Source organism: Opisthorchis viverrini (genome assembly GCF_000715545.1).
Source record: "Opisthorchis viverrini unplaced genomic scaffold opera_v5_236, whole genome shotgun sequence".
In the NCBI taxonomy this organism is placed as follows: domain Eukaryota; kingdom Metazoa; phylum Platyhelminthes; class Trematoda; order Opisthorchiida; family Opisthorchiidae; genus Opisthorchis; species Opisthorchis viverrini.
This window is the reverse complement of record NW_008751896.1, coordinates 321,864-343,360: the sequence shown is the minus strand read 5'-3', so window position 1 is coordinate 343,360 and position 21,497 is coordinate 321,864. Positions and strand designations below refer to the sequence as shown.

The 21,497-nt window shown below is 44.8% G+C and overlaps 2 protein-coding genes across 2 annotated transcripts in view; one reads left to right on the top strand and one right to left on the bottom strand.

Annotated features, from left to right (window-relative positions):
* Nucleotides 1–9,561, top strand: part of T265_08823 (hypothetical protein) — a gene marked incomplete at both ends in the record, with an annotated part of 19,501 nt that extends 9,940 nt beyond the window's left edge. The window contains 6 exons of the mRNA XM_009174735.1: nucleotides 1,199–1,504; nucleotides 2,751–2,884; nucleotides 4,229–4,351; nucleotides 5,268–5,373; nucleotides 5,469–5,650; nucleotides 8,786–9,561. Of these exons, the coding sequence (XP_009172999.1) occupies nucleotides 1,199–1,504; nucleotides 2,751–2,884; nucleotides 4,229–4,351; nucleotides 5,268–5,373; nucleotides 5,469–5,650; nucleotides 8,786–8,926 (992 nt within the window). The remainder of the gene's footprint in view (nucleotides 1–1,198; nucleotides 1,505–2,750; nucleotides 2,885–4,228; nucleotides 4,352–5,267; nucleotides 5,374–5,468; nucleotides 5,651–8,785) is intronic.
* T265_08822 (hypothetical protein) lies at nucleotides 8,631–21,497 on the bottom strand (the record flags this gene model as incomplete). The annotated part of the gene is made up of 6 exons (XM_009174734.1): nucleotides 8,631–9,307; nucleotides 10,909–11,208; nucleotides 16,373–16,541; nucleotides 17,357–17,847; nucleotides 20,530–20,834; nucleotides 20,886–21,497. The coding sequence occupies 6 exons, from the start codon at nucleotides 21,280–21,282 to the stop codon at nucleotides 9,155–9,157; spliced, it is 1,815 nt and encodes a 604-aa protein (XP_009172998.1).

Below are 21,497 nucleotides of genomic sequence, written 5' to 3'. Positions count from 1 at the left end.
GGTCACAACTGGCCACTGTCTCGCCCTTCTAGTAAAGTTCCAAAGACAGTGGTCACTTAATGTCTACCTCGGCTGACGTCCACACAACTTCCAAACTCCAAAAAGTGTGCACAAAATCCTGTGAAAGGCATTCTGGAGTCAGTATGTTAACCATAATATCTAAAGTGCGCTTCATCCTCAAGTTGATCCAGTTCAAGATAATAGAACCAACCCTGACTTCACTTTTGCGGAGTCATGGATCATAAAATCACTCTCCATTCGGTCCTCCATCGATGCGTATTAGGCAATATTAAGCTGGTTGCAAAAGCATTATGGGTACTGGTAATCTACGCTGTCGGTTCATCAGTTAGACTCAATTATCATATGCCAGCATGTGGTAACTAGCCCGACATATGTGCATCCACTGAATTGATCGCTCATGAAGGTCGCTGTCACGCTAAGTGCACCAACGTCGCAGGTGTAATTGGTCAATAGCAGTAGTGTTTACATGTCACTAGTTATCTCAACAATCTCCAGGTCGAGAAGTGTGGATGAACTGAATATGTAAGGCCAATAAGAATAGTGATTTTCTTCTCGGAATGTAGAGTTTTGTCGACGGGGATTCGTGAAAATTAGGGAGGTGCTTTCTTAGGAAGCCTTCGTCTTAGGCTATGCGTCATCTCGTTACTCGTTCACTAGGTGAACCTTATCCTTTGACAATAGCCGGTGTCTAGTATATCACTCATACTGTGTCCGTTTTCGCCTAGAAAAGCATGGTCATCAATGACCAATCTTTCCCTACTCGTGAACTGCAGTCATCCACTTGAAAAATTGTTTTTGAGGCAAATCGAGTTCAAAAGTGAATTCATACACTCGAAACAGGGAAGAGTTTTCAGACGGCTGACGTTGACAGCATGTTCCCTCGGCCTTGGGAAATATGGTTCCACCGTCGAATTTGCAGGAACACACCGACCTAGATCATGGCCACTTATCCAGTTGTGTAGCATCAGTACAGGTTTCTCTATTACTGTTGGTTATCTTTATCACAAAAAACTGTTTGAATGAACACTAGATTGGCTAACAGAAAGGCTGTTACAATAGTTCCGTTCCACAGTGTTCAATTGAATGCATGCTGTTCGTTAATGGCGCCGACTTAAAAACTCTGATGAAACGCCGTCGTGTGGGATTCACTATACATCCGATCTCCATTGATTTCCAGGTGCTCCTCGCTCGATCAGCGCCCCGGTGTCGCAATTGGTCTCACTAGGGAAGGGAACATTGGCTGCTCAACTCTTTCTTGCCTACCGGTCCAACCTAATGGCAAGGACACTCACACGTGGGGTTCGACAAGAAGGAAATCAGCTGGTTTATCTAAACCGCCTCTCGTTTGCTTTTCACCGCGGCGTGGTCGAAACAGATGCGCAGTGGCGTTCGGCAGTAGTTAAACCGCTCATGGAGCGTACTTTGAAGATGAGTGGAACAAGTGGCAATCAAGAACGGATAAGCATGAATCTGCTCTCTGCAAGTAAGTTTCATTTTGGTGGTGTTTTTGGCGTCACCTGTTCAGAAGGCTGAACTATATTTGAACTGTCTTTTGCTATCAAAGGTCTGACTCGCGTTGCGCTTTACTGTTATGAACGCTCTAACTTCAACCACCACTCGCTGTTTTGTCCACCATTAATAAATCGCCTACAATGCATGACTGTCCCTACTTGACTTACAGCACAAAAGGTACATAAGAGGTCACATAAAAGGTTTCATATCGACGGTTTAGATGACTCGTTTTCGATACGACCTGAGGAAGTAAAAGGTACTTCCTAGTTACATAAGACAGAGTATATGTCATTTATACCGAAATCAAACATCGTTTGACTCTATTAGAGTGGAAGTCACGATCGATCTCTGAATTTGGGTGATAAGCGACCAGCTCTTTGCATCTCCTGTGAACAGTAAGGATATTTGATCGTCACAGCTTTTTCCTGTCAATTTAATATGATCTTGATTTCTCTCCGGACACAAACCTTTTCGAAGATGTTTGAGACGTGTTGAGGAAGTGTCTATACGACGGTTTTGAACCTTTCGGTACTGTGGATGTGTATACAGAGAAACACTGGAGGTACTGGAAAAACCAAAAGTGAAAGTCCCACAAAATTTAATCAAAAGTACGCGGGAAAGGCATATTTAGTCACTTTTCCCGAAATGTTTTTTCTTTGGTTCGGAATAGTGTTTCTCATCACCTTCGCATGATGCATGGTATTTTATAGGTGTCCATGGATTTAGTAGACGCTTACTTTAGACGGAGCATTTCACGACCTCAAAGATGACAGGTTGAATTGGAGTTTCGCATTGAAACCGGCGTTCTCAATAACAGTGTGTGACGTATATTTCATTGTAACCTTTCAGGAAGGGGTCAACGTTGCTGGTGGTACATACATATAGAAGGAACGGTATCAGGTGACACTTTGAAATGGTAAATCCGCAGTTCTCCTTATTTGCTTCGTGAGATTTTCTCCTTTTTGTTGGTAGTCCAACTATTTGAGTCCGATGTCACTCACCAGTTAGGATACGAAGAAGGTCCGTGGTTCAAGCCCAAACCCTGGTTTTCTAATTGCCCTTGCGCAGACTTGAGCAATCTGGCCTTGTTTCTTCAGTCCTTGTGTTTCCTGTAGGCAGCATGGTAGTTGTACACCGAAAAGTTGTCGCAGGTGGACGATTGTTGTTATTAGTAACGTGACATTTATGCGCCCACTTTTTATTCTTTATCTTCACAGGATTTTGCAGTTGGGTATTGGAGGAAGCAGACAAATTCAGTCAGCAGCTTCGCGTTATTCTCGTCGACAGTCGATCAATCACATTCCACAGTATGGCACTTGCGGCCCATCGGATGATCGCTCATGCGGAAAGGGTAGGCTCGTAATCTTGGTTTTTTTCTTATGGTGTACGGCATCGAACTGTTCGCAGCAGGCCATCCAGTTTTGGATAACTGCGGCGTAATTGTCTTTCATAGTGGAAGAGAATTCATGAGAATACAAATATAATAGTCTGAGAGTGGTAACAGCGCTGGGGTAGACACCAGTCAACGTAGAAATGTAGAAATAAAACTGAAGTTGCTCATTGGTGCAACAGTTCCATGAGCACATTGTCATCGATCGAATCGCCATAGCACTTGCTAACTTCTACAGACCAACAACACTTGTAAACAATAACTGAGAGCAGTCATCAACTGAAGTTCCGTGAGCCGGAAAAACGGGCCCCTGAATCCGGCCGAAATTACTGTTAACTTTCTCTCGTTATCACCATACACATTAACCAGAAACAACTTCTAACCAACATTCCACACTAGCCTGCTATTTGAAAGAGATCTCACTTAGTAGCTCCTCATTTCCCTTAAAGCTATGCTAACCGGCTAGCTTACACACTTGGCGTGACGAAACTTTTATGTCGAAAGCCAGACTCGGCCTAGAAGTAGGTTCCCTGTTTACCAAATCTCCCCTACAGCAAAGAAACTTTCACTCAGTCCCAGCTACCTGAAACAATTAAATAGGAAGGGTTTTGACCAACACTAAGAATAAGAGAAGTAGGAGGTTCAGAGGGCAAGTTTATGCATTCAGAGACATAACTGGGGCAACAGCAACTAATTGGTTGAGGCGTTCTAGTAGAGTAACCAGTTGGTTCGCCAGTATTGTGTGCGAAGTTCGTTTTGATGTTAGTACTGATGTTATATCATGACTCAGACACTCACATCAATCAATTTCTCGCATGATAAGTTGTGGTAGGATCAGAAGAAATCCGGAGAATACCGCTAGGGAATGATTTTTCATGGTGGCAATCTTTGCTTGTTGTTGCAAGTCCTTACTGTTTTCGCTGAGCTAGGGCATTCGATTGCAAACGTTTCATCACTAATTGAGGTGAGATCATCAGTGCGTTATTAGGATTGGTGGTTGTGCACAACCACCCGAATGGCGCGAAATGCTAGATGTCATCATTATGATCATCATCATGAGAAGCAACATCAGTGTTGACATTGATGCTTCACCGCTAGATGTGATCCGTGTGTATCTCCCCACTGTGACGTACAAAGTTTCCGTTCTACCGGACTGCACATTCTAGGAGAGTAACGTGCAAAACGCCCATGTGTAAACTGTATTCACAAATTGGAGTCCCATCAGATGGACGCACCAAAGGCAACTTACATTCACATAGTTTTGTATTATTTACCCTTGGTTTGGTCGACTACTCTCCCTCACAGGTCACCGAGCTGGTTGGCGTAGATATTCGTTCATTACTTCAAGCAAATCTGTCTCGGACTTGGAGACTGGCTGCGGAAGCTCAAGCCCATGTGTTGCGTGATGCCGTCAAGCATCGTGCCAAAGTGAGTTGGAAACAACGCTAAGCAGTGTTGCTCTTTATTTACTTTTTTGCATACCCACTGGCTATGAATGTGTTGTTTGGTGTGGAATTCCGGACCTGAGGTGCAGTTAGTTATTTGAAACCTATGGATATTTCAAGTATTGGTTCAAGGTATGACGGCAATTAGCTGTATCAGAATCAGTCAGTTTAAAAAACATCCCATATTACTTAATTTAGGTACATTCGTTCTGGTGCGTTTTGGAACCTGATAAGAGTAACGTCCGTAGTTACGCCTTTGCACATTTACCTGAGGTCCACTGTAGAGTCGTGGATATCGGAATTTATTCTAGACCTTCAGACCTATTAACTTGGTCCTGTTGTGCTCCTTGTAGCTTAGCCCACCGAAGCTACATTAATATGTGACCGCTTTGACAGAACGTTAGCTTCTTGGCCAATTCCTGTTCACGTATTGGGTCGCTGCAGCGAAATACCGGCCGATACAATCAATCCCATTGAAGAATAATCCAAAGTGAAGCCCCCCGTCACAAAGCGGAAATACCGCCACTCCTGAATTTTGTGATTGCGGTTTATCTACCTGGTCCGATGCTGCGCCTCGCTTCGTTACGACAGTAGCTCCGCGCGTTTCTTTTTTTCGTTATGCTATATTTACTGGTAGACAACTGGCCTTTTTTTATCCAACTTGGATAGCGTTACAAGTTACTCTCCAGTGGTTGGCTCCGCCTGTCGTTGCCTGGCTGGGCCTGGAACTCAGAATATTTGGGCCTTAGTATTCAAAAAACACTTTGGATTGACCTGGTGTCACACTGCGAAAATCCATCTCGTACCTAGGTTTTTTCTGGCTCAACTGTCCAATTAGACAAGAATGTTCAAGCTAGTATCCGATACCAAAATCTTTAATTTGGCTTGCCATTTTCCAGCAAGAAAACTGGGAGCCAATCACCAACAAATCAATATCTGATCAGGAACAATATACGAAGGAATTGTATGATCTTGGTCTTCTCAATCGAAATTCCACGGGGACGAGTGAGTATCGTTCGCATGCAACCCGCTGATTTTCCATTATTTTTCATCGATTTTCTTCCCGTTAACGTTATTCTCTTTCCCCTTCGTATTCTTAGGTTTGCCTTTGACCATCGGAACATGCCAGTTTGTCCGTTCGTTGTACTACTTCGTTCGGAGCGCGATTCGTTTACACACCGATGAGCTGATTGCTCCATTCAGTCAATGTATCGCCAATATTATACGTGCAGAACTCGAAAACTACGAAGCTGTGCTACAGGATGCCGAGTTGGGAACCAGGGTGAGTGCACGTTCACCGCTTATTCTCCATTTCAGTGAAGTCAGGGTTTGCCCAGCAGGTAGAGAAAATATGCGAATCAAAGCCTGAACCACTAACAGTTCTTCATGAGCTCAGGATCCACGTGCGAATATAAGCAAAAATAGTAGTTTCCAGGAAAGAGCACTCCCTCTTTCAGGCCCAGCGTTTCCCGTCAGCCTCGAACTTGCGTGCGGACCACAAACAGAGGTCACCCAAAATAATAAAATATTCGCTCAGCTGTGACACCCTTTCAGTGCTTAACTGCCATGCCACCCGAAAGAAGCACGAGGGCTTGGATACTACCAGTTTGCCCAAGCCTAGACAGGAAGAGTCGAGATGCAAAAGGCAAGTTCGAACCACAGACCTGACCACTGAGCCATCTCCCCCATCAGAGGTCAGCCAACCCCGACTCGCTGCAATCTATTGGAGATTTCCAATTAGGGCACTCAGAGTGCAACGACAAACAGCCCACTTATAATTGTATACTCGCGTGTAATTGTACTGTTCGTTTGAAGCGGGACGTTAACACTTACTATTTACGACCGGACGGGACTTCAGAAAGCGATTCAGTTGCTTATAAGAAAGCCCGAAGCAATAAAAAAACTTTTAGAAATAAGTTCTTGATGCTTCGAACTTTCAACAACAAGACTCATCCATGCAAGCAATAGTAGAGGCACATCTGGTAGGTCCAGCGCTTACGGGATACGTAGTCGCATGGTACATGTCATGCTAAGTGACCATTTAAATTCCGTGGAACTGTCAGAGGAAGTCGAAGATGACGGACAAAATGCGGGCGAAAACCATCCATAAAATTGAGTGCAACAATGCATCGCACTTCTGTGATTCGGAAATTTGCAGCACATTCACCCAGGGACATGCTCTCGGACGTACAAGGTGCCCAGAAAGGTTGATTGAGAAAGGAGACAGATGACTGACCATTTTTGACACTTCAGACAAATGGCTCATTCTATGTATCGGGTGTCTATTCGCGAACGTTAAGTGGATGATCAGGCTGTCTGTAACCAAAAATTGAATTCCCCTTCGATACAAACAGTCCCAGGTTTTCCCGTGTTCGCCTCCCTGATGGGCTGCTGTATACTAGAACGACACCGCGGACCAGTCACTGCCGTTGGTGAGAGTTCCAGGGTCGAGCTACTATCCAACGGCAATCGGTCGGTCGAAATCTTGGTCCGTCTACTAGCCGGATTAATGACGCAAACTTACAACCCAGCTATTCCACCCAGATGGTGCATATTCGTTCAAACGTTCAAAAGAAATTGTTCCTGTACGCCAGCTCAGTGGTCTTGTGCACTTTTTCCTGCTCTTGTGGATGGGAATATCCTTGTAGGACGTAGAGGCAACGGCCGAAAAGAATCCACGAATAATGTCCAGATTCATTAGGAACTAAATCAGCTCCACCTTGGCGCATCCCAAGGACAGTGCTGATACTCAAACGGCATTCATACTTGCACAGCACCAATTTGAAGGATACAGACGACACTTATTGGCCATTTCAGAAGCCATAGGCGTACGTTCGTTGAGTTCCGCAATCTGCATTCGAAAGTATGTCCAGGCTTTGTGGTTGCAATAACCAGTCCATACTAACTGACAAGCATACAAAATAACAAGACTAGCAGATTGGGAACAAACGTCTAGGAAATGCTAAATCTTCAAACCCCACTACCATTTCAAATTAAATGGTCTGTTTTCCTTATACCGTGGCGTATCTACCTATTCTGACCTAATTGTTTGTACGTCTAATGGTCACAAGTGTGCACGCCAATGGATAAACTTGTTTGTTCGCCTTATTGTCTCCTTTTATACATAATCCATGTTTCATGTCTCGAGGCAGGTCTTCTACCCGTGTTGTTGCAGTGGAATAAGGGATTCTTTCAATGATGACCGGGGAGGCGAAAGTATACTGACATGCTCTCCACGACGGTTTTATCAAGCTGTTAACAAAGGCCTACAAGGTTTGGTGAATGAAAACGCAGGACTCTTTAAACAGTAGTTAGAGTTTGAGTACATTGAATTTGCAACAAACGGTGGCTGGTCGTTAGTGGTGTGATTCCGGATACCGTTTTGAGGCGAACTGCCAATTGTGTTTCAAGGGTGCATGGTCACATCCACTTACGTGAAGGTCATCCGAATACATCCAACTGTCGACTAGAATGTAATGCTGTCAATCGCCGACGAGGTAATTGGGGAGTGGTTATCTTTTCATCCCCTCCACAACAGCATGGCCTTGATTCTTAGTGGTGTCTTACAAAGCTCACGTTTGCATGGAGACTATGGACAACAACAGGTTCTGGGTGGATGTGGACTACTCTAATTCATTCGACAGAGCTAACTGTACTACACAGACCTGCTAGCTGTGAGTTATTAAGTAGGACTACACTTAACATCAAACGACCGTGGATCTAAAGAAGCTTTTTGAGTAATTTATGTACGCATCCGATGCCATTCTCAACAAGGTGACGGTGTGGCCCTGGGATCACAAAATTATTAAGAAAACTGTCCTCCAGAAGCATATTTTATTGGATAACTTACCGACAGAGATTTCTGCCTTTCGACAACAGTATGCCTGCACTATTCAATCTAGGTGGACAAAAACATGTTTGAACCCCGGGTTAAACTCGTGAGAAATCTATTAAACAGGAATGCTTCCATCTGCGAAAACGGTAAATCCTTCCAGAAAGATAAGCTTATTATCTCATAAACACCCTTAGCAACAAAAACAACGTGCCTCGTTCAGGGGACTACCTTAGACCTTATCAAATATTCCGCTCTAGCCAATTGTGCTGTCGTTCAAGAGGACGGTTTACAATGGCATTACTGAAAACGAATTAAAAAGGTCTGTTTCTCGAACAGACGAGTATCTACCGAAGCACTGTCGTTGATTGAACTGCGGCGCTCGATCTCAGGGAGCATTCTTGCAAGTCGATAATATACTACAGTAATTCGGAAACCTGCCTGACCCTAAACTGAATATATATAGTCTCTCAACTATGAATACAGAATTGACGACCAGAGAGTTGTTGAGGTTAGTCGAATAAGTTTGTTGTTGGTTTTCTTTTTCTATAGCATTTTACGCCTTCCGGTACTCTTTATTTCCAGAAGCCGTTCGTTCTCATGAACCTCGAATTCATCGCTCAACAAGCCATACCGAAGTTGGTCAAACCACTGAATTGCCTTCAATACCAAGCAGTGCAAGAAGTCATTGAGGGACTAAATCAATTGCTCGAATGTTCTCGCTGATGTATTCCCCCATGCCTCCCGCTAATCAGTGCTTTCAGCGATATGACTTTTCTCTGGAAATTACACTTCCTTTTCGACTGTTTGTATCTTAAAAGTTGATGCAATATTTCGCTATCACAAAAGAACTTGTATTGTCAAATTTTTCATGAAGATTGTCAAGTCACAAAAGGACAATGAAGGCAAGTTGTCGGGATGATATGTATAGTTTGGAGTTCGTATCGGACGGAGTCAAGTCGATTGGATCACTTTGCTCATCTCCATGAGTACGTAATCCACTTTGTTGTACAGCGCATCTAACACAGGTCCACGTTCCAGCTTGATCGGTCCCATCAGTAACTTCAGTATGGTTTCGCTGCGTACCAAGGCTGCTAGGACGGGATCCTACAAACGAATGAGAGAACGGACATACGCGTACAGCTTATTTTCATTGTCACAATCTACGGTTTAAACAGCACTTTTCTTGTTTTCTTACCGGGTGGAACCGTCGCCATTGTAATCTCTCTGGAGTATGCAAACCCCTTAAATTTCTGGTAGTCCAACGGATAGGTAGCTGATTGAGGCAGTTTGACATTGTTTTGGTAATCGAAGTTCAGAATGTTTGTTATTGGAATCAGGATATCCACATGCACATGACGTGCATGCATCGAGTTAGCTCAATGACGAGATAATCTTCATTCGAACGGACCCGTTGCAACAACGTTCCAGCAATGGGACATATAATATAAGTAGAATCGTTGAACCGATCTGAGTACTGGTTCTCGATAGGTTGTGCATAATGCATTCGATAAACGCTGGTAGTGGAGGATGCTTATGCTTGTGTTTTACATTTTCTATATTTTATGGTATCAGAAACCGAGCTCGAGACAGTTCTGCGTAACTACTGACCGAATGTCCGCGGTTTGAACCCAACCATGGCTCTTCCATTGTCGTTATCAAGGGCTTTGGCTGCCTGGCAGTTTCTCAGCCCTCTGAGATGCATGGTGGTTCAGTACCGAAACAACGTCACAGCTAAGCGACTTACGAAATACCCCACGTACTTCTTAAGAGGGAATACAAAAATAGACGTCCCCCTGTTCTTCGGCCGGTTATCCGTCACGTGAAACGGCTAACAGTGCAACCACTGCTGATACAGTATCCCGTCAAAAAAACCAGCTCTCCTCGAGCGAACATAATTGGGATTGCTTGTTAGCGGGTTTCAAACACCAAACGCCCTTACGAAATACCCACGTACTTCTTAAGAGGGAATACAAAAATAGACGTCCCCCTGTTCTTCGGCCGGTTATCCGTCACGTGAAACGGCTAACAGTGCAACCACTGCTGATACAGTATCCCGTCAAAAAAACCAGCTCTCCTCGAGCGAACATAATTGGGATTGCTTGTTAGCGGGTTTCAAACACCAAACGCCCAGAGATCTTTTGTTGATCAATCTCTTGGTGTGGTCCATTCATTGTACATCAGAATATATTCTGGTGGTTTATCTTGTTTATGGCTCTTTTTAGTTTAGCTCGGTTGCACAGGTTATCGCTCGGGTTGACCCACTTGACGAGTCTGGCGACCACAATAAAGCTTAGTCAGTACGTCTAAGTCACGATGTGCAGACTTGTTCCATTTTTCCAGCCTTCACTCTAGGGAAATCAAAATACTCCATTGCGTACAAAAACTGTCTGGCTTTTCCTACCACGAGGACATAATATGATATCGATCGGTGTTTCCTACATTTGCTTCATAGCATGGCGATCGCCTGATGAACATGTTCATCACACCCGGGTTACCACCATTTCGGTGCATTGACACTTCATTGAGTAGTTGGTAGTAGCGCTAGACAGAATTCCATAGGGGTCAGAGTGGACCATTTGGTTCAATCGGAGATTTGACCGGCTTTGTCGAGTGCAGTCCTTGTTCCCCACCAACTATCCTGAGTACGCTACTCAGAAAGACGAGACGGTGGTGAACCTGAAGCGTACTAAACGGAAAACGGTTACCTTTTCTTTCCAAGCAGACTCGAGCTCACGAATCCATGGATCATCCACTATGCTTTGGCCGGAAACCTCTGGCTGGAAAGGCATAGAGACGGGTCTGTCATGCAGAAACAGTGGGATAAGATTGGGAAGTTGTGTGCTGAAGTCCACTTCAAGCACCATTGTTGATACCGTGTCCGCAGCAGAGTTGTGCGTGCCCCCAGTACTCGTGTATTGCGAGTGCAACTCCTCCATGACCTTGCTGTTGAAGTTAGTTGAATGCTCCAGTGATAAGTCTTCCCACATGGATTTAAGTTCACGCAGCTGTCAAAACGTAGAAGCAGAACGAAATCAAAATAAAAGACGACCGCCACTAACAATAAGAATCCATAGACAGTTGGACAGGAGAAATTTTAAGTGATTTGGCTTTATTTCCGTATACAGTGAGGAAACTTGGGATAGGAGAGACTATTTTCCGGCCTGGCTGAATGCGTTGTCTCTAAAGCCCGTTAGAAGAGGTCACCTCTGATCGGACCCTCCGGCCGGTATCTCCGGAGACACAGCTGCATCAAGTTCAGCCGTTTCCCGCACAGCCGAACATGTTTTGTTGTCAGGGCTTTATGGTAGTTAGATAGTAGTTGGCCGACCGGAATGTTCGTATCATTCCGGGCTACGGGATAACTGTCAAACACTACGCTATAAATGAATCAAGATATCCAACAGACTCATGCAAAATTGTGACCTATAGTTCGAACCAACCCCTGATCTTTCTGGGCTTATGCAGCCCAGAAGTATCTCGACCTTCAGGTTGAACGGCAGTTAAGAGCACAAGGTTGCTAGATGTACGAATTTCATACCATCTCGCCAGTTATGGGAAAACGAAATGCCTACAAATAGGAACTAATCGTATGGATATAGGTCCGTCAAACGAGAAACATGGTCTATCGCAGAACATAGCCCACGGTACCTTGTGAGTTTTGAGCAGAGAAAACTGTCTAATTAATTACATTACAAGAGAAGGCAACTTGATGGTATGTAGCAAGATGTAAAGATGTAAAAGATAGTGGTAGCCTTCGGTCTCAAGTCGGCCCGGTATATTCAGACGGATAACTGCAGATCCAAAGGGATGTGTTCCCTCAATCACGTGGCGTGACATCCGTCAGTTGTGCAAACTAACGCGCTCCGCAGTCACATGTAAGTTTTATGCACAATGTGGCCTAGTCCCTTGATTTCTTCCATCTGAAATTTCTTGATCTAGCTGCTGAGAACGCGTAATTCTGCCGCGTTGTGTATCCACCATTGTGTTGTGTATCAACCATTTCGACACTGTCAAATTGATTGAGTTTACCTCTTTAGCATGTTTCTAAATGAAATATGAAGGATTGTGTTTTTTTCTGAGGTCTTTGTGGCTAGTGCTGACCGTTGAGTGACAAACCTAATATGATATCGAACGATATATCGTTTAACTGTAACACCCGGCACCTAGCTGCCATGCTACCCGAAGGAAGGTATCCAACATGCTCCCGGGAAAAATCACGTTCCATTCGTCGGACGGAGAGATGAGACGAGGAAGTGCCCATACTGATCTAACCATATAGGTCTTCCGCAGACTGCATTCAACACACCCATCCGTCCTACTAATGAAGCTACTCTAGTATGACACCCCACTACAGCGAAGGTTCATAACCTCAGGAAATAACCGAGTCAGTCCTACAGCATTTTCCTTGCCGCCAAAGTATCATCCACGTAGCGCCGTAGGCATTAGATCAACTTCAAAACGCACTAGATCGACTTGCTCACTATTTCAGTCTGGACAACAGCAGTTACAATCGGACCCAGTGGAAGAGATATCAATACAGTCCTAATCAGTTTGAGGTGCATGACCGAAATGGGGTCTTGTATGCGTGTTTCTGTAACACAAAATGCTTTGGCAGAGGGAGGAAATTTCCGCGAAAGATTGTCGTTGTGCAAATTGGCAGAGTACGGTCTGGTCTCGTGTTACTGTAACACAAAATGCTTTGGCAGAGGGAGGAAATTTCCGCGAAAGATTGTCGTTGTGCAAATTGGCAGAGTACGGACAATGGAAGTACCATTATTGATAAGGTCTTTCAAGTTTATTAACGGATTATTTTGAGTCGTTTTACTGGATGGTAGTCTGGGCACGGAACAATGGTTAAATCGACTGGTAGATGGATACTAGTTGGAGGGTGGAGAGATGGTGCGAAAAGAGCCACTGAACGAAGAGCTTCAAGGGCGAATGATGCTTCCCGGCTGGGGAATAGGGCTTGTTTGATTAAAACAACCTTGGGCCTTTAAGTCTGACCCAAAAGACAACGGATTGTGAGGTTTCTTGCCCGGGGTAAACAACGTAACAGTCCTATCCGATTGAGGAGGGGGGACGGCCTAGCTCGAGAACTCAGGAGTAAAGCCGTAGATGTCTCACTCCTAATGTTACTGTGCACGGAGATAGTGTTTGAAGCTGCATCGGCCTCTTGGTGGATTTTAATCGTATTTCTACCCTATTGGATGTATCTCTGACGGCCACGGTCAACAGATGGGTGAACGGTCTTCACGACAGACCTTCCCTACGCTGTCTTTCTTTGGCGGAAGGTAGTATAGCCGATTCCATAAATACGGATATGATGGCAGCCTTCGGTTTGGAAACTGCGGCAGCTACAATCACTGTACAACGAGTACGCGGTTATTACAGCTGACAATGATTATTCTAAAAATAATCAGACATATGTACTAGAGTTAACTTGAACTTTAAGGTTAGAAAGTATAGTAAAAATATTCGTCACGAAAAGACTGAACTTTGCCGTGCTGTGACCGTTGGCGTACTTCCGCGACCCATTGATCTATACTGGGGGTGTCCACCAACATTCATAGAGTATCTCATACCAAGTTCGTCAATGGTTAGAGGTCTGCCGAGCAGTCTCCTGGTCCTCCAGGTTAGGGATTGGAACATATGTGACTTGTTCGCTAAAAACCGTAATGTATTTGTATTCCGCGTCAGACACCGTCTTGTACTTAGGCTTTTGAGCCAAAGGCTTTGGTTGAAGATCCTAATCGTCCTCTAGGGCGACATGGCTCAGTGGATGTAGCGCGAATTCACAGATGGGAAGTTCCGCCGTTCGCACCCGAGGTCTGCATCTCGACTTCTCCTGTTAGGCTTGGGCAACAGGGCAATAACAAAGCCTTCGTGCTTCCTTCGCGTGGCATGGCAGCCAAGCACGGAAATGGTACTACGGCTGAACGATTATTCACCGTCCAAGTGTGGATGCCCTGGGGGTTTGCCAGCCCACGAAGAACCACGAATTGCGCAAATACAAATAAACTCACGTCATATCAACCGTCGCGTGGTGCCATCAGCCGGGTCGCCTTACTCGCTGCGAACAGTGGGGCGGGTAAGCGGAAATATGCTACTGCTAACGCCTCCCTTCTTTCTCTTTCACGCACTTCTTCCCCCCCCTCTCCCCACCCCATTAATAACTCTATCCTTATAGGCGCAGCACTTGGGATTGATGACTCTGTTTGTCCTGTATCGGTTTTGCAAGCAACATCAGCGCGCCACCCGGCGCCGACATCCACAGGCATCTCAGAATCAACTTTCAAGCCTCGACGCCAAGTCTATCTGGCCGCCTTCAATGTCCGTACTCTGAAATAATCAGGTCAACAAGCTGCTTTTGCTCTCACACTGGGCTCGTTTGGAATCGATGTGCTGTATATCAGAAACAAGAATTCAGGATGCGGGCACAGTGGTTGAGCTCACGGCCCCATCACTCTACTTGTTTCCGGCTGCTCACTTCTGGCGATCCAGAGGTGTGCATGGGGTGGTATCGTCATAAGCCACCGAGTGGAATGATCCTTGCTCAACTTAAACCTGTTTATAGTCGTCTCTCTGAGGTTCGTTTTGCAACACAAGCGGGGAACTGATCACTGTCCGATGTCGTGTCTGCTTACGCCCCAACTGACTGTAGCTCTGACCCCATCAAAGATGATGTGGCGGACTAAAAGCTCAGATATGATTGCGGATGCCGGAGATGAGAACACAGGCGGACAGGCGTCTGAGAATCAGTTAGATGTTCGACAGGGATTGAACTCGGTACGTACGGACAATGGTGAACGAGTGCATCAGCTACGTGTTGATTGCATGTCGAAATAGCCAAAGTTGTCTGGCTACATGATGTCCTTCAGTAGCGTGCCGGCTACAAACTCAAATCGATCACATTGCTATCAGTTACCGATAGTGCCGATCAACAAATAACTACCGGTCGTTTATGAATCAATTTGTGGATTCCGAACAAGCGCACATCTGGATTCGTTTCTCGCTTCGTTTTCCAGGACCGCGTAAGGTTCGGACAAATCGCTTGTGACAGATCCGGATGTTAGACGAATTTACCAGAATCGTGATAGATGAGGTCAATGCACGAATGTGTAAGGGTCGGGTCGCGTTTACTGATTTGGTACACCTATGGCGTAAAAGCGGTATATCCATGGATCTCAAGAAACGTGTGTAACCGGCTACAGTGCAGGTTGATTTGTGTGGCTGAGACTTGGCAACAAAAGTGAGAGATCTTCAGGCGCTTGACGACTGTTGTCTCAGAACCTTAGTTCGTGTGGGTTGGTGTCGGCGAATCTACAACAAGGAAAGCGAGTATTCGCTTGTACAACGGGAAATTCCGCTGAGGAATTTGTCCAGCATCAGAAGCTGCGTTGGTTAGGCCATGTGCTGCGTGCGCCAACAATATACGGAGCATTGTCTCCAACAAGCTGCAGAGTCGACCGACAAGTATAGATTGGACTGCAGCGAATAGACCGACTCAACGAGAGATGACACTGTCCCTGGGACTTTCTCCGACTGCCGAAGGGAAGAGGTGAGCAAACATGTGTCATGCAGGCAAACAGGAGTATCGGCAAACGGCAGTTAACAGGTAGCAATGGCTTGGGCCACTTATATCCGAGTGACAGTTGATCCATGCCCTTGTGTCAGAAGCCGAACGTCGGATAAACAATATGCACGTCTACAGGCTGGCAGTATGCTGTTGCCTCTCGCAAAATTCCAGTCAATTGTCGGTATAGACGCCTCTTTGCATAATAACTGTAGTGCCGAAAAGGGAATGCCCCAGGAGTAGAGTAAGATAGCGATACAACATGGGCAACTAACTCAGAAAGTCGTAGTGATTTGTGCTGTACGCCTCGAAGATGACGTCAAGAGAAGGTACCTAAGTTTTATCCCCATTACCCTGCTTTTTGCGGATATCACGAAAACTAACCGATGACAGTGAGTACTTCCAGGACCATACTGGTAAACGATAATTAAACACAGATAATAACGAAGTGTGACATGAACTGAGGGGGCCAACTTCTCATGGATTATGAACAATGTTCGTGATAGATGCAGACTACACCAGCAGTATAAAATTGGATGTATTTTAGAGAAGCGAGTGACTGCAAAGATGAATTAACAATCCGACTGAATGCCTACCTGAGGAGAGAACAAAGCACCAAGAACAGCATTCAAGTCATGCCGATCACGAAAAATTGTGTTGGAACATTGTACGACCTCTAACCAAAATTTGAGTGCGCCCAGGCGCTGAGTTGGACCCGACGAGAACAGAACCGTGGCTATCACAAACAAATAGAGAAAACGATCTCTACAAAAGAAAAATTAGAGATAATATTGAGTTCAGACAAGGGCCACTATGCGACCACGCGTAGAGACTGAGAAGCAGAAAGCTATTTGAATGTTTACCATTAAGTAAATACACTACTTATGTGGCGTTCTTCAGAGGTCCTCATTGATTGGTCACTTTGTGATGTCCAACGAACTATCCGACACATCCCCACGGGCAGTGAGATTACTTCTCAAAGAAACAAATAAGTGAATCATACGTTTCAGAAAAGACGCTGACTGTAAGATGAGTTATTGGTCCTTGGTTCAAATGCTACAGGTTCAATGCTACACGATCGCGAGTCATGCTTTGGACCTGGGTAACTGGAATTGATCCATAAAATAGGCAGAACCAATGGACTGAAGCTACATGCACAAGATCAGAACAAGTTTCACAACGTGCGTGGTTCACTAACAGTTTGGAGGGGAGGCTAAGCTGGTTTCCCTAAAGTTTAAGAAAACGTCTTGTCTTAATGGTATCGAAACAAAAGGAAAGATTGAAGGACACCATCCCCGCAGCAAACAGGTTTTGAAGCTAGTCGTTGTCCCAAAAACCACTAGTAAACTCACTGGCAGTAATAAACACACGGCGAAGGTATCTAAAAGTTCTTTGTGCAGTCGAAATGCGGTGCCTAATAAGTGCCTAACACATAAAGGATGATCTGATACGCCTTTCCAAAAACTGGAGATTGTTGCGTTCCTTTGGATCTTTTATCTATCACTCCGGACAGTAGGCAGCAAAGGTAAAAACGTAACATTTTGTCGGTGTTTGAACTTCACCAATGAAATGAGGCGTACCTTATCAAGAGATCCTGTCTAACTGTTCGTGTAAGGAGAACATCCTCTATCCTCCTTAACAAACTTCCCGATAGTTGCGACTCCGAAAACTTCAATGAGCCGGTAACCAGTCGGATTAGCTCCAACGCCAAATGCCCGGCGTAGTTGAATGGCTTAAATGACTGTTGGTTCCATTCTTCATGGCAGAAAAATATGCTCAAACGTTTCCACACTTTATCGTCCAACGCACGTTCGGGTTGGCCTATGAGGACTGCCAGCTCAGCGGGAAAAGGACGGGTCAGGTCATAGTCCGTACAACCATTTGGCTTTACCGATTCCGACGTCAGCTTTACCATGGTTGATGGCGGTTCGCTACGCTCTACAGAATGGTTTGTTAGAGGTGTGTTTGGTGCATCAGACATTTCCACATAGCGAATCTGTTTGCGACTAATTCCAGATACTTTCCTTGCCGTTGGAGATGTAGCTGTAGATGGCGTAGTTCCACCAGCAAACTAAAAATGCATTTAAATTAGACAAAGAGGACACTATAAGCACAATCGGGGTACAATGAAGCATCAATGTTAACACTGATGCGGCTGTCGCTGACGATGATGATTCACAGTTGAGAGATAAAAATTTGACTGTGACTCATTTGCGGAAATCCAGAATTTTCGAAAGAATAATGACTACAAACACTAATTAGTTGGCGATTAGCGTACGACACATTTGCAACCTGAGTGCAATCTATATGTGCTTCCGGTTCCCAACCCGTGGAGCACGTTGCAACCATACAGTTACGACCTATGGTGAAGAACAGTTCAGAGAGAAGAACCTATCTACCGCAGTGCGACATTATACAAAGGGCCTTCACTAAATAGCATGGTACGCGTGCTCAAAATCCGCAGACAGCCCACTACCAGTTCCGCCTTGATCACACTTTTTATGAAATCGGTCGAACAGAGATAATTCGTCTAGTTTCACATTGTTATGACGAGATTAGCTCGTTGCGAAAGAAGTGTAGTCAAAGTCCCATGGAGACAATCACTATAAAATGGGCATACCATTACCCTAAGGTGTTTACAAGTCAATATACGAATGCAGACGATGGCTGGTGGGACTCAGCGACACCACAGTGAATTTTCAATCAATGACCACACAAAGTTATCGACAGATGTGAGTTGTTGGTGTGAAGTAGCGCGGCAGCAGCAGTTTTAACAGGTCTAACTTTAATTGGCAGCAGATGACTATCTGTAATCTGGCAGGCAGCTTGCCCTATGGCCCGATAGGGTAGCACCATTTAACCCATAGCTTACTTCATGATGCTAGAATTTGCCGTTGGTTTTTTGTCCAACAGGATATAGGTGCATGACGAGCACTGAAAAACTGACCAATAATGCCTACTTGCCAAATGCGCTTTGACATCACCATATGGTAATCTATCTGACTGCGGTATCCTACAAGAAACCTTTGAGCGTTAAGACTTGTACTTTTACAACATTGAAATTTCACGAGTTTACTGCACCAGAGAACGTGTGGCCTTTTTGGATGTTGGCAGACTGAAAGAATACAATTTATATTTCTTTTGCTTATTTACTGAGGCTTCGTGTCTGATTTACTTAACAAATTGGCCCTGAAGGCCTAGAATAACTTGGTAGACACCTAACTAGCTTTTATAAGAGGATTAGGGTTACACTTTTCTCCGTCCAATTCTCAGACACACTGGATATCAGAACGTTCATTCGAATAAGTCTCTTTGTACGTTAACACTACATCCCCGGACTTTGAATATGACCACCAATGAATGCCAATGTTGATTGTAGAAAGTTTCGCAACCATTTGTGTAACCGGGTGTGTGGCTCTAAAAAGTTCGTTGGGATGGATGCTACACGCTGCGATTCGTTTCAAACTAGGCACCGTTGACTGTTTTTTATAACGAATCAATCTATGATGCATATCAATGCAACTGATATGCGTTACCTCACTTCACATGTATATGTTCCATACCTCCTTGTGTGATACAAACGGACCTGGAAAGTAAGCCATTGGTTCTTATATCTCATCACGCCGTTATTGTAGCAACAGTTGATGGACGGAGCTGATTTCATATTCGATGCATCAAGGCAAACCTACTGCATTCGATTTCTAGTTTCCACACTGAATCCACACTGAGAGTACTCCCAAAACTATGGCTAGGAGCCAGTTCTGAAACGGTAAACTTGGACGATCTGAACTGCTGACTCCTTGGACCTGTTGGGTGTAAACAAGGTAGGAGTTAACGTAGTAATTAACACAGATCCCACTATTCAGAGGGTTAAATGCGTAAACACTGAGATGAGGATCGGCAAACAATACTTGCTTAACGTGGTTGCACATCAAATTGAATGACATACATGTATATATTTAACGTTAGACAAAACACGAATCGGCATACAGCGAGATACCAAGTGCCACTTGTCCAAATGACAGTGGAGACTGGATGCGCATCATAGTCTATGCTGTTATGAGTAGTTGGAAATAGTCCGGGGAGGTTGCGTAACCTTAGGAGTTACCGCTGTGCGGAAGATGTGGGACTTGAGGGATGGCTGTATATGCCCGCGTTAACATTCAACTAGTGTATTCTTAAAAACCTGACCCGCACGTTGTCATGAATGCATTGCCAGTCAACAATGAGCCCAGAGGAGAGGATGATTGGGGTTCACTGTTTCTCACCTTGGACTGAAGGTATTATTCACCACTGCTCTTTAACGAAAGTCTCGTAGCACGCCACACTTCATAGGAGCAGTACCGGGACTTTTGACCGGTTGGAGTATTTTAAAAGCAGGCAAAAACCATGGAGTATAGAGTTGCTAGTCCCGAATTCCCATCCTAGTAGCCGTAAAATGTGTGCAAAAAAGATGAAAACCACAGCATTCCAATCTGTCCTGCAGTATTTATTAGATACTACCGAGAGGCATTTTGTTTTAAAACGGTTGGCAACGACGCTTTTCCTATGGCTGTGAAGTATTCTCCCACTTATTGTACGGCAATATTTGGCATCTTACAGTCGACAGCTGTGTGCTACGAAGAGCGACGGACAACAAACAAGTGTAAATGAAGCTAAGTTCACGTCAGAATGTAAAATGATTAGATGAAAACAGGGTACTTAAAAAGTCCAACAAAAAAACAATCCAAGTAGGGGTACAGTCATAACTTACCCTTACATCATTTAAAGATGAAGGCAACGGACTGTGTATGCTTCGCTCCATACGGGCTGACATGGAAGAGCTCAAGGTGCTGGAACTAAGAAGACAATTGTCAAAACATTCTGGTTCCATATAAGACTGGCAACGCAAGTCTGTTACACTTGCACCCTTTCGTGGGACTTCACTTTGGGACCCAACCAATTCGAGGTTAAACATTGAGCCCGTCGGTCCGGACGCACTTAGTTGACGCCCCGAAGCTTTAGACACACCTTTGGAGACCGCTTCTGTCTCAGCCTGAAACGGGCGCGAATCAACACCTAGTTTCGAAAATTAAAACTAAAATCAAACGAGATGCCCCATGGACTTACTCAGATGTGGTATAAAACCTGAATAGAGTACAGGACGGCAAATAATAGCTTCAGAATGCCTAGTCATTGGCAATTGGTTGATCCAATGGAAGCGAACAAGTTCGACAATTGATGGTTTAACATACTCACCCAGAGTAAAGTGCAAAGTAGCGGGGTCGACACCAAGTGGTGGAGTACAATTAGTTATCAACATGTGAAAAAAGCGCCCGTTCCACTTTGTGGTCAGCACAAACTCGCCATGCTTGTGCATCGACTCTCGAACTAAGAACTCGCCATTTCGGCGGATTCTGGCTTCCGCGCCCTCTCGGGAAAGAGCGTGATGATACCATGATTGTGAGTCTAACAAGGCCTTCTGTTTGGCGTATGCTTCAGAATTGATGTCCAAAACAGAGACCATGTGTTCGGTTCTTTTATAAGAGTGACAGATGAGAGTCCATGAGGTAGGCAAAGACAGCTTCCCTGAAAATACGGAGAATGCATCAGAGCCCGAAGAAAGATGACAGTGGCACACACTAAAGTTCGGACACGTATGAATGTACCGGACTTAGAGCGTGCTTGTACAACAGTTGTGGATTGAAGATATTGACACTGCTGTCCCGCTCACAAAACTGA